The sequence below is a fragment of the Felis catus genome, chromosome E2 (assembly GCF_018350175.1).
Source record: "Felis catus isolate Fca126 chromosome E2, F.catus_Fca126_mat1.0, whole genome shotgun sequence".
Taxonomy (NCBI): domain Eukaryota; kingdom Metazoa; phylum Chordata; class Mammalia; order Carnivora; family Felidae; genus Felis; species Felis catus.
This window is the reverse complement of record NC_058382.1, coordinates 31,248,922-31,262,751: the sequence shown is the minus strand read 5'-3', so window position 1 is coordinate 31,262,751 and position 13,830 is coordinate 31,248,922. Positions and strand designations below refer to the sequence as shown.

The 13,830-nt window shown below is 35.0% G+C and overlaps 1 protein-coding gene across 7 annotated transcripts in view; it reads left to right on the top strand.

The window, feature by feature from the left end:
- Positions 1 to 13,830, top strand: part of RPGRIP1L (RPGRIP1 like) — a 108,239-nt gene that overhangs the window by 26,039 nt on the left and 68,370 nt on the right. For all 7 annotated transcript variants that reach the window (XM_045046920.1, XM_045046921.1, XM_045046922.1 and 4 more), the window contains 6 exons: positions 331 to 404; positions 6,613 to 6,752; positions 11,633 to 11,739; positions 12,047 to 12,097; positions 12,780 to 12,959; positions 13,502 to 13,619. In XM_045046920.1, coding sequence (XP_044902855.1) covers positions 331 to 404; positions 6,613 to 6,752; positions 11,633 to 11,739; positions 12,047 to 12,097; positions 12,780 to 12,959; positions 13,502 to 13,619 — 670 coding nt within the window. The remainder of the gene's footprint in view (positions 1 to 330; positions 405 to 6,612; positions 6,753 to 11,632; positions 11,740 to 12,046; positions 12,098 to 12,779; positions 12,960 to 13,501; positions 13,620 to 13,830) is intronic.

The window sequence follows — 13,830 nt, the reverse complement described above, 5'->3', positions numbered from 1 at the left end:
ATGATGGAATTCATTGGGGAGGGAAGTAAAAAAATATGTTTCCCAGACTTCATAGCAAACTTTTAACACATTCTTTATTGAGTTTTGGCACATGTCAGCATAAAGCAGTGCATACGTTTCTACTAAATTAAAACAAATATTAATTTCGTGTTTACTTAACAACTTAGAAAAAATCAGTGCTAAATTAAATGCAGACAATATTAGTTGAGTAGTTAGCGGCTGCAATTTAAAAATCAAGACTAAAACATGTTAGCCTCCTCTCGTGTTATTTTATCCCCATGTAGTTTTGATATGATAATCACCTAATGTGTCATTTTCTTTTCATTTTAGTTGCAGGATAGAATTAATGACTTAGAAAAGGAACGGGAACTTTTAAAGGAGAACTGTGATAAACTTTATAACAGGTAAATCATGATACATGTGTTCTCTTGTTCTCTTCTTTAAGATGTTTTATATCAAAGCAGTAGATGTCAGAATATCTAATATTGATTAAAGAATTAGCAATGGGTGATTGCGAAAAATATATATGTATCATAAAAGAAAAATAGAAAAATAAGCTTTTGGGGGGTGTTTGTAATAAGCTCTTTAACCTGAGCAGTGATCTACGACTAGAAAACCGTTATCAGTTTGTATCACTTATTGAGCATAAACCGTAAGTGAGCAGGCACTTTGCTAAATATTCTTCATATTAAAAGTTTCTCAGAGCAACCTGGAAATGTGGGTATTGTAAATGCCCATGTTAAGTTTATTTATTTAAATAACCTCAACACTCAACGTGGGGATCAAACTCACAACCCTGAGATCAAGAGTCACATGCTCTACCGACTAAGCCAGCCAGGCGCCCCTCAAGATAAATTTTTAAGAGCTACTTCAATTTTGTCTTTTAATCTACTTCATAATTATGGTATTTTAAAAATGAATCCCTTCTGATAATTTTAGGAACAAAATTCTGTAACACAGCTAAGTTTAGTTAAGTGGTACAGATATCTATCTGTGTGCGTGTCTATGTATATATGTGTATTTTTAAGTCTTTTCAGTATGTGATAACTGATAAAGGGTAAATACAGGCTTACATGAAAGTAAATTTAGTATACATACTGGAAGATGTATGTTAGAGCAGATATTCAAAGGTTGCTTCTATTGATAATATTCTGAAACGTCACAAAATAGCCATCTGATGTACCGACACACTTTTTAACACTTTTTTTTTTATGTTTTGTAAACTCAATTTACATTTTATAAGGTAAACAAATACCTAAAGAGTATAGAGATAGGGTGTTATTTGTTTTTACTTTGAAAAGATACACAGATTAATGTTAGGCATCATTCCAGTGGCACGGATCATCTATGTTGTTTCCCTACTAGTGTTGATGGTCCTTACACGAAGTGGCTCATGATGTTAAGAGTTATCGATAGCAGGGGCACCCGGGTGGCTCAGTTAGTTAAGCATCTGACTTCGACTCAGGTCATTATCTCGCAGGTTAGGAGTTCGAGCCCCATGTCGGGCTCTGTGCTGACAGCTCAGAGCCTGGAGCCTGCTTCAGATTCTGTCTCCCTCTCTCTCTGCACCTCCCCCACTCACACTCTGTCTCGCTCTCAAAAATAAACATTGGGGCGCCTGGGTGGCTCAGTCGGTTAAGCGGCCGACTTCGGCTCAGGTCATGATCTCGTGGTCCATGAGTTCAAGCCCCGCGTCGGGCTCTGTGCTGACAGCCCAGAGCCTGGAACCTGTTTCAGATTCTGTGTCTCCCTCTCTCTGACCCTCCCCTGTTCATGCTTTGTCTCTCTCTGTCTCAAAAATAAATAAACGTTAAAATAAATAAATAAACATTAAAAAATAAAAAAATAAAAAACAGTTATCAATAACAGATTCAGACATCAGTTAAAATAATATCTGGGGCTCTCTAGCAAGGATAGACTGGTTAAAAATCTTTATGTGGTTCTGCCTTGGACCCCTTCCAAATCATTTGGCCCTATGGCTTTGTTCTGGCCCCTCTCTCATGAACCCTGGTTAATTTTACCTAAAGCATTTATTATACCTCCTTTTTGTTTTTAAGTTTCTTTACTTATTTTGAGAGAGAGGAAGAGGGGAGGGAGAGAGACAGAGAGAGAGGGAGAAAGAGAATCCCAAGCAGGCTCCGTGCTATCAGTGCAGAGCCAGATGTGGGGCTCAAACCCAAGAACCACGAGACCATGACTTGAGTTGAAATCAAGAGTCCAACACTTAACCGACTGAGCCACCCAGGTGCCCCTATATTCTCACTTCTATAGAACAATACAAGGTCTATATTGATATATATCTAAGGATTTGGTAGTTACGTGTTTGAAATTTCCAAATTTCAGTATATAGATCACACAACCACTGCATTGTAGGGCAGAGAAAATAATGTTATCCCCATATTTTAGAGATGAGGGAATGGAGAGTCAAGAAACATTAAGAGACTTGTACGGAGTCACACAGCATTGCTGAGACTCCAGTAAAGGACCCAAACCCAATTCTTTTGACTCTAAAACTTGATTTGTTTTCCCCCTGTGCTTCACTATCTCTCTGATTTTAATTGCATTGGAAAACTGGTTCTGTGGAAGGGAAACATTCATGGAATAATAGAACTACCATACATTCAGGAATTTTTATTGATTTATATTTATCTTCAACATCTTGTAATTTCAAATAATTTAACATGGTCTTAATACAAGAAAATAAGTGCCATTTGGCCCTTACTTATACTTTTTCTACTTCCCTATTTGAGGATTTACTGAACATACCTTCTGGGAATAAAAAACATTAAACTTAGCTGGGAATAATGCATAACTGGAATTTTGAGAGGAACATGTTTTTCTCATACTTACTTTCTCACCGTGAAACTTTATCTTTCCATATTAGAAGATGATCTGAGAGTGTAAATCTGACTTTGAAGGGTTTTTTTTTTAATGTTTTATGCTTGAGCTACATTTTTTCCTGTCACATTAAAAACAGACTTCATTATGCTGCTTACACTTGAATTTTGTGTGAGGTATATGGAAGTAAATGTGTGTAATGAGTGTCAAAACATTTTGTGTCCAAAAAAAAATTAATGTCACTTAAGCACAAAACCCAGCAAGCACACATGATAGCAAACAGAACTGTAAAATTCTCTAATACAAATTTTTAAAACATAATATGTTTTCAGAAACAGTTGGAGAAACTTCTACAAAAATCATTGTCATCTTTAAAATTCTTTAAAGCTCTTGTATTCCATGGCACTGTTACCATCATTGCCAACAACTAGTGCTCATCAAAAACTAAATAAAATTTACTCCCTGTTTGGTTAGTCATAGTGATAGCGTGTTTTTAAAAGGAAAGCATTTGTTTGTTATTCAAAACTGGCTAGGTTTCAGGAGAAAAATATGATTTGCAGATTACATTCTCATCTTCCTTTCCCAAATGAAATTTTGAATGTGTTTATTACTTGACATATGACATATTAGAGAATCATCTGGTAAGATAAAACCCTCATGTTAGTATTTGGAATGAGCTCGTTTTAATATGAGAAAACATTTTTGATACAATGCCAAGAAGTAAGTATAACCTTATTTAAGAAATACTCCATTTGAAAATTCAGAACAAACTTTTTTGCAATTAAATCTATGTGGTCAGAGAGAAACTATGCTACGATATTGCAAAGCTGTGCCCATCTTTGAAGTTAGTATAGTTTTAGGGTGATAGCACTCATGAATACAATAGTCCTTCAGCTGTAGTATATATGTATGAATAACCTGGAAAACAGCAAAATGTAGCTTTTACCACCCCTTTGGAACTTCCCTCCCCCAGCCTCGAGCCATCACCATCCAATTCAGATTTAGTCAATTTGGGACAGGATCCAGAGAATCTGTTAGAGGTGGTTTTAAGGCATTAACTCCCTGAGAGACACTAATACCTATTTTAAGAAAAAAAAGACTTGGTCTAGTTTTTGAAGATGGTATCAACCACTTTTGAGAATTGGGTAAATCAGGTTTTTACAATGTAATTAGCAGCCATCTAATATCCAAAATTCAGTGGAGCCCTGCTGACCACCCATAGATTTTCTGGGCTCCCTTTCTGTAAAGTGAGCACCTGTCCCCTGCAGTCTTCTAGGAATCATGAAAGCCCATATGATCAAATATGAGCACTTTGTGCTTCTCAGAAATCAAACTGAGTACATTCGGGGCATTATTTTCTTTCAGTAAGTGAATTATCCCTATGTAAATATGTGTTTAATTTCCATTAGGTCCTAACTAAAGTATCTGTGGATTTCTTCATGGATGATTTAGAGCTTATTCTTCCCTCTCTTTCACATTAGGGTGCCCTTAAACATGGGAATAAATAGAATTTCTTCTGCAAGAAAAAAGCCTTAGGGTGGAGATGAATTCTTTAGCTCTTATTTCAGTCTGATCATGTTGTTGATCAAGAGTGTGTAAGCTGACCCATGACCGCCAGTGGACGTGCCAGTAAGCACAGGCACCAATGGACATTCAGCTGTAGATGGACATTTTCTCACTTCAGCAACATAATGTAACAAACGAAATGTGCACACAGACCAACTATGATTCCCCCCCCCACCCCACCCCCAGTTGTCACTGTAGGCAATATACAAAAACATTTTCATGAATAAAAGGTTCTCAAAGACTGTTCTCATATGCAGATTTAATCATGTACACAGCCTTTACAAAGAAAATGGAGCCAGATGTGGTTCACCATTTATAGTTACACAGATGGCTCCAAGCACAGAGGAATACAGTAAATTCAAAAGGAATTCCTCATGAAACTCCAGTGGAATGTAATCCTAAATTTAGAGGGAAGATAGCAGTGGACTAAATTCAGATTGACTTATGCTGATTTACACTAGTATTTTGTGGGTTTGGAAAAACCAGGCTGCTAAATTGTTCTTAATTTAAACACATACAGCTTCTGATGTTTCTGCCAGATTAACTGTTGGTGATCTTTTTGCTGGTACTAATGCTATTGGAACACTACTGTTTCTAATTTTTGGCGTCTGATATAATGTATAATTGTGCCTATTTCATCATGCTAATTTTTTTTTCCGGGTAGTACATGTTTTTAATAATACAAGACACACGCGCGCGCACCCCCCCACACACACACACACATACACACACACCCATATACCCACATACATACATATGTGTGCGTTTGGTTTATATAATTTGACTAGACACAGAAATTATATTTGGTCTTTATTTTAAAAAAATGAAAATGTAAAGGAATATTCTTTAATATTTAAAGTGCATATTTTGTTTGGATTTCATTTAAGTCTAGGTAATTGTACCTTTGATCAAATTAACTTAAAATATTGGTATATAGGTTCATGCATTTTTTAAGGTTCCATATGTGAGATGAGAACATTGATAGAAGAAACAGATGTCATATTTAGAGAAACTTCTAGAATTTCATTTATTTTTAAGTTCATATTATTTTAAATGCAATAAAAGCATTCAAAATGTAAAATAGATACATAATTCTGTTCCTTTGAAAGCTATGCCTCCCAGAAAAGTACCTCTTTTGGAATAAAACCTCAAGACTAGCTGGGAGCAGCATTAAGGGCAATTTTCAATAATAAGTTTTTCTTCCATTTGCTTCATCATCAGTACAAAACCAGATTTTATAAATTTTTGTTTCATTTACTGGGTTTAAAATAAGGAGAAGGGTCAAAGCTGCTGATAATTATTCAGTCATATCAAGCTTCACAGATAATAGTTTTCTGCTGAAATACAGATCAAGATCAGTTTTTCCAAAACCTGGCTATCACCTGCAGAAGCTTTATAAAACTCTGGATTCCTGGGCCCCAAGATCTTCATTTTTAAATCTCCCCAAGTGCTTAGTATAGCTGGTCCAGCACCAGTGTTTAGTTTATCAGCATTTGGAAACCACTGGCATAAATGAATGTTGGGATTTAATCATGAGTGGATTTTAACGCTGGTTTAAAATCTTCATCATTCTTACCAGGGTGTTCTTACCAGGTTTTCATCCCAGTCACATTACAAGTAAAACTTTGTTCTTAGCCTGTTAATGCGGTTTAGTTTTTTAGGACAAAAACTCCATTATCACTACTTCATAATAGCAGAGTTGCCGTCTTGTATTTCGGCGTGTTATCATTTCATGGCTGAAATTTTGTGAATATGGTATTAGCACGGACTCTGTAAAAGTTTCAGATTCTAGAAGTAGAGGTCAGGTGGCGAGCCCCTTTTTCTCGGTTTTAAGAGGGTTTGTATGTGGGAAAGAATAGTTTTATCCGAGGCTGATGGCTGAGGTTTGGAACTGCGGATTCCTCTGGAGTATGTACAGTATCTGAATTCCTTTACTAGTCCCACAAAAGCTGCACGCTGCCAACTTTTCTGACTGGAGAGCTCTAAATTAAGGCCAGTTCCTTTGCTCATCCCACAAAGCCTTTCATGTTTCCTAACCGCAGCCTGAGAGAGGCGCCTTGGTTTCAACAGCAGCAGACCAGCATATGTTTACTTAATTCCTAAGACATGATGACAGTGGTCTCTGTGCCACTAAAAGCTTTTCTCTTTCGCGTTCTCGGCCGAGGCCGATCTCCAGGCTCTCCTCTGCATGTCATGTGTGTTTTGCAGTGCCTTCAGTGCTGCCCACGAAGAGCAATGGAAGCTAAAGGAACAGCAGCTCAAAGTGCAGATCGCTCAGCTCGAGACTGCCTTAAAGTCTGACCTAGCAGACAAAACTGAAATCCTTGACAGAGTCAAAACCGAAAGAGGTACATGCAAAACCACTACCGACTTGTCTCAACAGCCATCCACTTCCATGCGTTTCGCGGTCACTTGAAATTTCCATTTACTCAGCCTCGTGTAGAAGCCCAAGGAATTTTTTTTTTTTTTTTTTTTTTTTTTTTTTTTGGTCAGAGATACTGTCATTTAGGTGGTCTTTTAATTTTTTTGTTGAGCCTTCTTGTGTTCAGCAGTCAGCAAGCATTTCTTGAGCCACCTCGTCTGTGCCAGGCACTGTTCTCAGTTCTGGGGATACAGCGATGAGCAAAGCCAAGGCCTTGCCCTCACGCAACATAAATTCTACAGAGAGAAACTGACAGTAATTAAACAAGCATGCCACATGTCAGGTGGTGGCAAGGGCAGTGGGAACAAAAACAAAGCAGTGTAAGATGACAGAGGAGAGAAATAGTTGCTTACTGGTTTTGATAGGTCAAACAGGGACGATCTCTGTGATAATGAGATATCTAAATCTACTCTGTGACCGTGAACTTAAATACCAGGAAGACTTGCCAAGATGTCCCTGCTAAAATAATAATCATTAATAAGTTTCATGTCACAGATCTCACCCCTCTCATCTCAGGGAAATAAAATAATCATAATTGAAGTAGATGTCTGATTTACTAGATTATCCACACAAGTGCACAACAGGGGAATTGAATTATTTGCTTCAAATGTTGTATCTGTTGTTCATCCACTACGCAAACCAAGTGATGTGATAATAAGGTTGCTTCTTTTGAACATTTGTAATTCTGTTGCATGCAAGCGTTTCAAAGTTTAATGCAGGCTCCGTTAAAAAAAAAAAAAAAAAAAAAAAAAAAAAAAAAACAAATTACAAATGTAGTCCGTACTCTATTTATTGATTTAGCTCACAATGCCATATTTTATTAACTATAAGAGAGAGTTTTTTTCCCATTTTGACATCTCTGAAATTGGGATGCATCTTATAAATGATAACATTTTAAAATTATGGTCTGACTTTTTCCAACACTCTAGGAAGACTGTAATCAGAACATTTCTTACAATAGATGTAGTCTTCATTTCAATGAAACATATGTGCAGTATTTATTTGCCAAGTGGTTAAATTTCATGAAAAATTATTTGTGAATTTTTCTCAAGAATATTGTGAGGAGAATGAAATGGTGACATGATTGGTGACCGGGCAGGTATTTAAAAGTTTTGATGTCAAAGATGTATCATTCCTGATTTTAATGTGGTACTTAACAGAGTACTTTTGTTTAATAGTTGCTCAGTAAATTCTTGTTGACTGAAGGAAGGAGAAGCACTCTCTATTCCCCGCTTTTTTCCAAAAACAGATATAAACTGCTCTGAAAAGAAGAGAAATGAAAACAACCTGTCTTATTTCTGTGCTCTCTGTATTTCCCTAAATATCAAGAATTTCAAAACTCTTATCTCTAAACATCTGCATTGGTCTCTGGAAAGAAACTCTTAAGGGAATAGAATCTTGGTGGTCTTTTTTTAAGACCTATCTGTTGTTTAGTTATTTCCAAAGATTCTTTTAAATTATTAAAATTACAGTTGCAAAGTTATTTTAATCCACCGAATCCATTCTTATTTTTTTCACTAGCTTTTGTGTCTTCTTGGATTTTTTGAAAGATTAAAAATAATTCACGTATACCATTAAAAAATCCAGTGAACAAAAAAATTTCTAGAAGTCACTCACTCCCTCACCCCACAAGATAATCACTATTAATATGTTTATGTTTGTCTTTCCAGAGTTGTTTGTGCACAGGTACAGTTTTTATAATGTGCTTTTTGTCTTTACTATGTTATGAAACCGTTCCTTGAGTATAAGTATAAACCCACATCATCATCACTTATAATGTCTGTCCTGATTTTCCACGTGAGGATGTACAAAAAATTCCTTAACAATCTTCTACTGATGAATTTTTAAAGAGTTTCAGTTTTGTTAGGTATCATAAACATCTCTCTACACAAATCTTTACACATTTATTCAGTTGTTTTCTTAAGAAGAATTGCTAGTACTGAATCTTTATTTTTAAGTCAACTGTTATTTTAGTTATTTTGCTTGAATACCCGAAGTTTATAAGTCTAATGACTGAAGTTTGGGATCGTTTGGTGAATATGTTACAATGGATTATAAGAAAAATATTACAGCCTTGAACCATTTTTTTTCTGGGAAGTACTAAACAAACAAAAAAATTGAAAATCTCTTTATAAGGAAATCTTTCAATATGTAGAAAGTTCCTTTTTGTCTTACAGATTTTGAAATTGTTTCATTCCACTTTGAAGTCTCTTCACACATTTACCTTTTCATTTGTCGAGTGTTCTTTGCCAGAAGATGTTTCCCTGGCCTCTTAGACTCATTCATCTAACTGGCAAATTATTTTTAGAGAATACTCACCTCTTTATTCAAGGTACAAATTAGTTTCAGATTGTGTGAATATGTGGGGGAAGAATATGTAAATGCAGTTTGCATTTGGTTAATGCTTAAATTAACTGCATGTGTTTAAGGGCCCTGCTTTTGAAAGTTCCTTTCTATCTTTAGCTGAAATGCATAATTCAGCATAATGCATATGGTTATATTGATCACAGCTGAAGATATTAGCACAAAGGAGCTCTGAAAATTGTTTAGTTGGATTGTTCTCCGCACTCTGCTTATTAATGGTGTGCTTGAAGAACATAATTTTAAAAGAGTGAAATGTTATCCCATTTGAATAAAATGCTGTTTAGCTTAACCTGCTTTTTGTCAAATCATAAGGTAAGGAGGTTATTTTTCATCTTGTACAGGATGCTTTGATTTTTCTTATTATAATCCAGCAAGGCTATCTCTTGTTTGGACTACAGCGTCTCCGGGCTTCTTAAAGACCCAGGAGTTGTATCCCCAATAAACAGTTTGAGAAAGGAAAAATACCGTGGATAATTCTACATAAAATCTAGGAGAGAGAAAGTTACTCATATTCAGTAATGTCTTCCCCCACTAATAAGCTATTTTCCCACTACTAACACCCTAGTTTTAAAAATATCCATGAAACGGGGACATTGTGGACACAGAAATCAGCTAAGGAAGAAACATTTGAATAAGTTCATGTATACCTACTAGCATTTCGTTCTCAGAACCCTGCTCTGAAATATTGAAAGAAGAGACAAACAGGAGCATGAAAATAGTAATCAGAAAACGCTGTATCTGGGGGAAGGGGCAATAGTCCTGTCCTTTACACTTTACCTCGTCATCAGAACCCCTAACCCGTTTGCAGGCCAAGAAGGAAACTACCTTTAGTTTTATATTTTTCTTACTATATTTACCTTTTTTCTGTTACCTAACCATTTCTATCTAGACTTTTTAATCTAATCAACAGAAAATAAAGTGTTCTGCATTCTTACCGTACTCCATAACTGAACAAGTTGTTTATCTCCTCTAACAATTCATATTTACTATGAATCCTAATTTTGAGTTGAAAGACAAATAGTTGACCTTTACCTTCAAAATTTCCAAGTACTGTTCACACTTGTGAACTCTTATTTAGGTCACTAAATATTAGCAAAAGGATAACCTTTTAACTTTTCATCGATAAGATAAAAATGTTTATATATTTGATATTAAAATGTCTCTGCATACTCTAGAGTCACTTTTTTTTTTTTTACTTTTTAGTTTTCCAGGAAATATGTGACATGAAAGATATCCAAATTTAGTCCATTTCTTCTTAATTGTGTAATTTACTATTTTTACTTACATGTAGTATATATATCCCAAGGTAAATCTTGGGAACACAAAAGCATTATAAAAGTCAGAAATGTATTTTTGTATAACATGCATTCAGCGTGCAAATGTATTCATGCAAAGAATTCTTGGCAGATGTGTTGACTTGCTTTTTTTAAGAAAAGGAAACAAAAATGTACAACTTGAAGACTTTTGGTAAACACAAATCTTTGAAACTAGGATGAAATTAGTGGAGACACTTTGGATGACATGGTTTAGAGTTAGTGAACGGGGAGCCAAAAAGGAGGACACCTGACCCCGACAATGAACTCTGTTGAAGAGTACGCTTAAGAACATGAGACCAAAGAATAGATTTGTTAGCTTGCTTTTTTTTTTTTTAAGTTAAGCATATGTTTAATGCAGGGAGTAAAAAATTCATCTCTTCATGGATTTATTACTATTTTCTGTAGCTCTGCTCTGTGCTCCTGATTGTGGGTCAAGGCAAATGAGAACCTAGGTGAATGTAACCTATCTCTATTCCTTAATGAGAGCTCTGAGTCCATGTCTTACTAATTAACAGCATGAACTCAATGAATAAAGAACACACATGAATTATTACTGATGCTACCATGCCCTGGCTAAGAATCCCTTCCTCCTATCTTAGCAGATTTGTTCAAAGTGTGGTTGATTAGAATTACAGATTTAGTTATTACCAAAGAAATTATGTGGTTTTAATAAAAAGACTTAATGCTAAATTGGAAAAAGAAAACTCAAGGAAGTCAATTAAAACACTAAAAGACAAAAAAAAAAAAAAAAAAAACTTTTTTTTTTTTGCATGCCTTTCAGGACCCTTAATAAGTAAGTAAAAATCATAGATTTAGAAACATATTTTCTTAGGTATTTTAGATAGAATGTTCCTTTGAAGTCCCAGAGGCCACAATTTCCTTATATTAATACTATGAACTTCAGTCTTCAGTTTTTGATAAGAAACTGGATCATATGGTAGACACATGATCGTGTTCATTTGTTCCCCATTCTCCTGCTGCCTTTGTCTAGGTGCTAGCATAATTTCCTCTCTGACCAGAGCAATGCTAGATCCAGCTTGGTGTGTATCAGGAATTAAATTAATTTTAAATGTGTTCTTACCTCATGCTCTCTTACCTTTCTAATGGCATTGACTTTATTTTTAAGACCAAAATGAGAAACTCATCCAAGAAAATAGAGAACTACAGTTACAGTATCTGGAACAAAAGCAGCAACTTGATGAACTTAAAAACCGCATGAAGTTTTACAACCAGGTGAACTATTTTCTTATTTAGGAGATAAACTCCAAATCTGTATCTAAATATTTTATACACAGAGGAAACACTGTACTACAAAGCAAAAGAAGACAAATATATTACTTGGTTTATTAATTCATGGTCATTACGCAGCTTGCATTTCAGAAGGAGATTCTGAATAGTCGGAATGTCTCTTTTACTTAGTTTATTAATTCATGCTATCAGGCAGCTTATGTTCCGTGAGGATAATCTGCATAGTTGGAATGTCTCTTGTACTTTCCATTAATATCTCATTGTGAGCTTTTACTCACTCTGTCTTTTGCAGGACAGTGATATTAATGCTGATGAATTGAGTGAAGCTCTCCTGCTTATAAAGGTAACTTTCTGAACTTCACCATGAATTTCATGTCTACATATAACTGTTTCAGCATAATGATGACCCTTGTCTGTAACCCTTATACTTGGAGAATAAATTATTCAGGAAAGTGGTCAGGTGACATTTACTTACAGCATATACATATTTCATAATGACATCAAAATTACATTAAAATAGACCTCAAAAACTCTTATTTAAAGCACTTTCTCCAACTGTACAAATATTTCACTTTTACACACCTCACTATAAAACTAATCAACAATTTTGTCCTAAGAGACCTTGGTACACCCTATTATCTTAAGTAAAATATTGAATTATAAATGTTACCAGAAGATATTTTTTCAGTTCTAGGATATTCTGTTATTTATAAGAAGACACGAGAAAATACATTTCTTTCCCTTTAGATCAACACTGTGTGGCATTTAATCAATTGAAGAAATAGAAATAAATGTACATGATTCTTCTTTATGTCATGAAGTAATAAACTGTTTTTTGAATTCTCTGTAATTGTTCCAAATGTCTATGTAAATATATTTTCTGTATCAGGATTGTTTTATTCCTGATGGAAAATGGAAATATATCTGTTTTCAATTAATGATTTTTCCTTGCCATATCTATACTAATTCACATGATTATATTTTAGAAACTCTTATTTCAGTAAGAAAACATGTTTTTATTTTAGGCTCAAAAGTCACAAAAAAATGGAGACCTTTCCTTTTTAGAGAAAGTAGACAATAAAATTAACAAAGATCTAGAACGCTCCATGAGAGAGCTACAAGCAACTCATGCAGAAACGGTGCAAGAGCTTGAAAAGACACGAAACATGCTAATTATGCAACATAAAATTAATAAAGATTATCAGGTAAGGTGCAACACTAACTCGGGAAAATAGATTTTCCTTAATAATCAACTAATGATTTACTTTTCTAAGCAGTGTTATGTATTATCATCTGTCATAATCTCTTATCATTTATTACCACATGCCTGGAATGTGGCCTCGTAACTAGGTACTTAAGAGTCAGTAGTTGAAAAACAAACTATGTTTTTTTTAAGTCCCTGGTTTTAGAGACCAAACACCAGCAATGAATTCACCTTTGCTCGTATTAGCACATTCTGCAAATGGGTTATAGTTATCCTGAAGTCCTGCCACAACCACGTGTGATTGTAGCCTGTAACAAACGGGAAAATCACCTCCATGGGAAGGGATCTCGGGTTTTGTTAATTTTACTTCTGATTTATGAACATTGCCAAGCATAATTTTCTAAACTGTGAGCTGTTTCAGAAAACCATGGTTTACAGCTCCTGGTATCTCCAAGATCTAGGAAAATGCTTGTCATAGTCGCTTTAAAAAATGAAAATGGAACTAATCCTAAGTCTTGAGACTTGTTATCTCCTCTTTTTTAGATGGAAGTTGAAGCAGTGACCCAGAAGATGGAAAATTTGCAGCAAGATTATGAACTCAAAGTGGAACAATATGTTCATCTTCTTGATATCAGAGCTGCACGCATTCAGAAACTAGAAGGTACGATGCGCACAATTCTTCGTCTACAGTAACTAGACGAGTAGAGTTTACGACAGTTGAAAATGTCATCCAAATCTACACTCATGATTTCTCTTTGCTCTATTTTTTTTTTTTCCAATTCATAGCTGTAAGGAGAATTTACCAGAAAGGTTGTTTTTATCTGATTCTTTTCCACTCAAGAATTTTTAGTAACTTTCTACTGCTTTTTGGA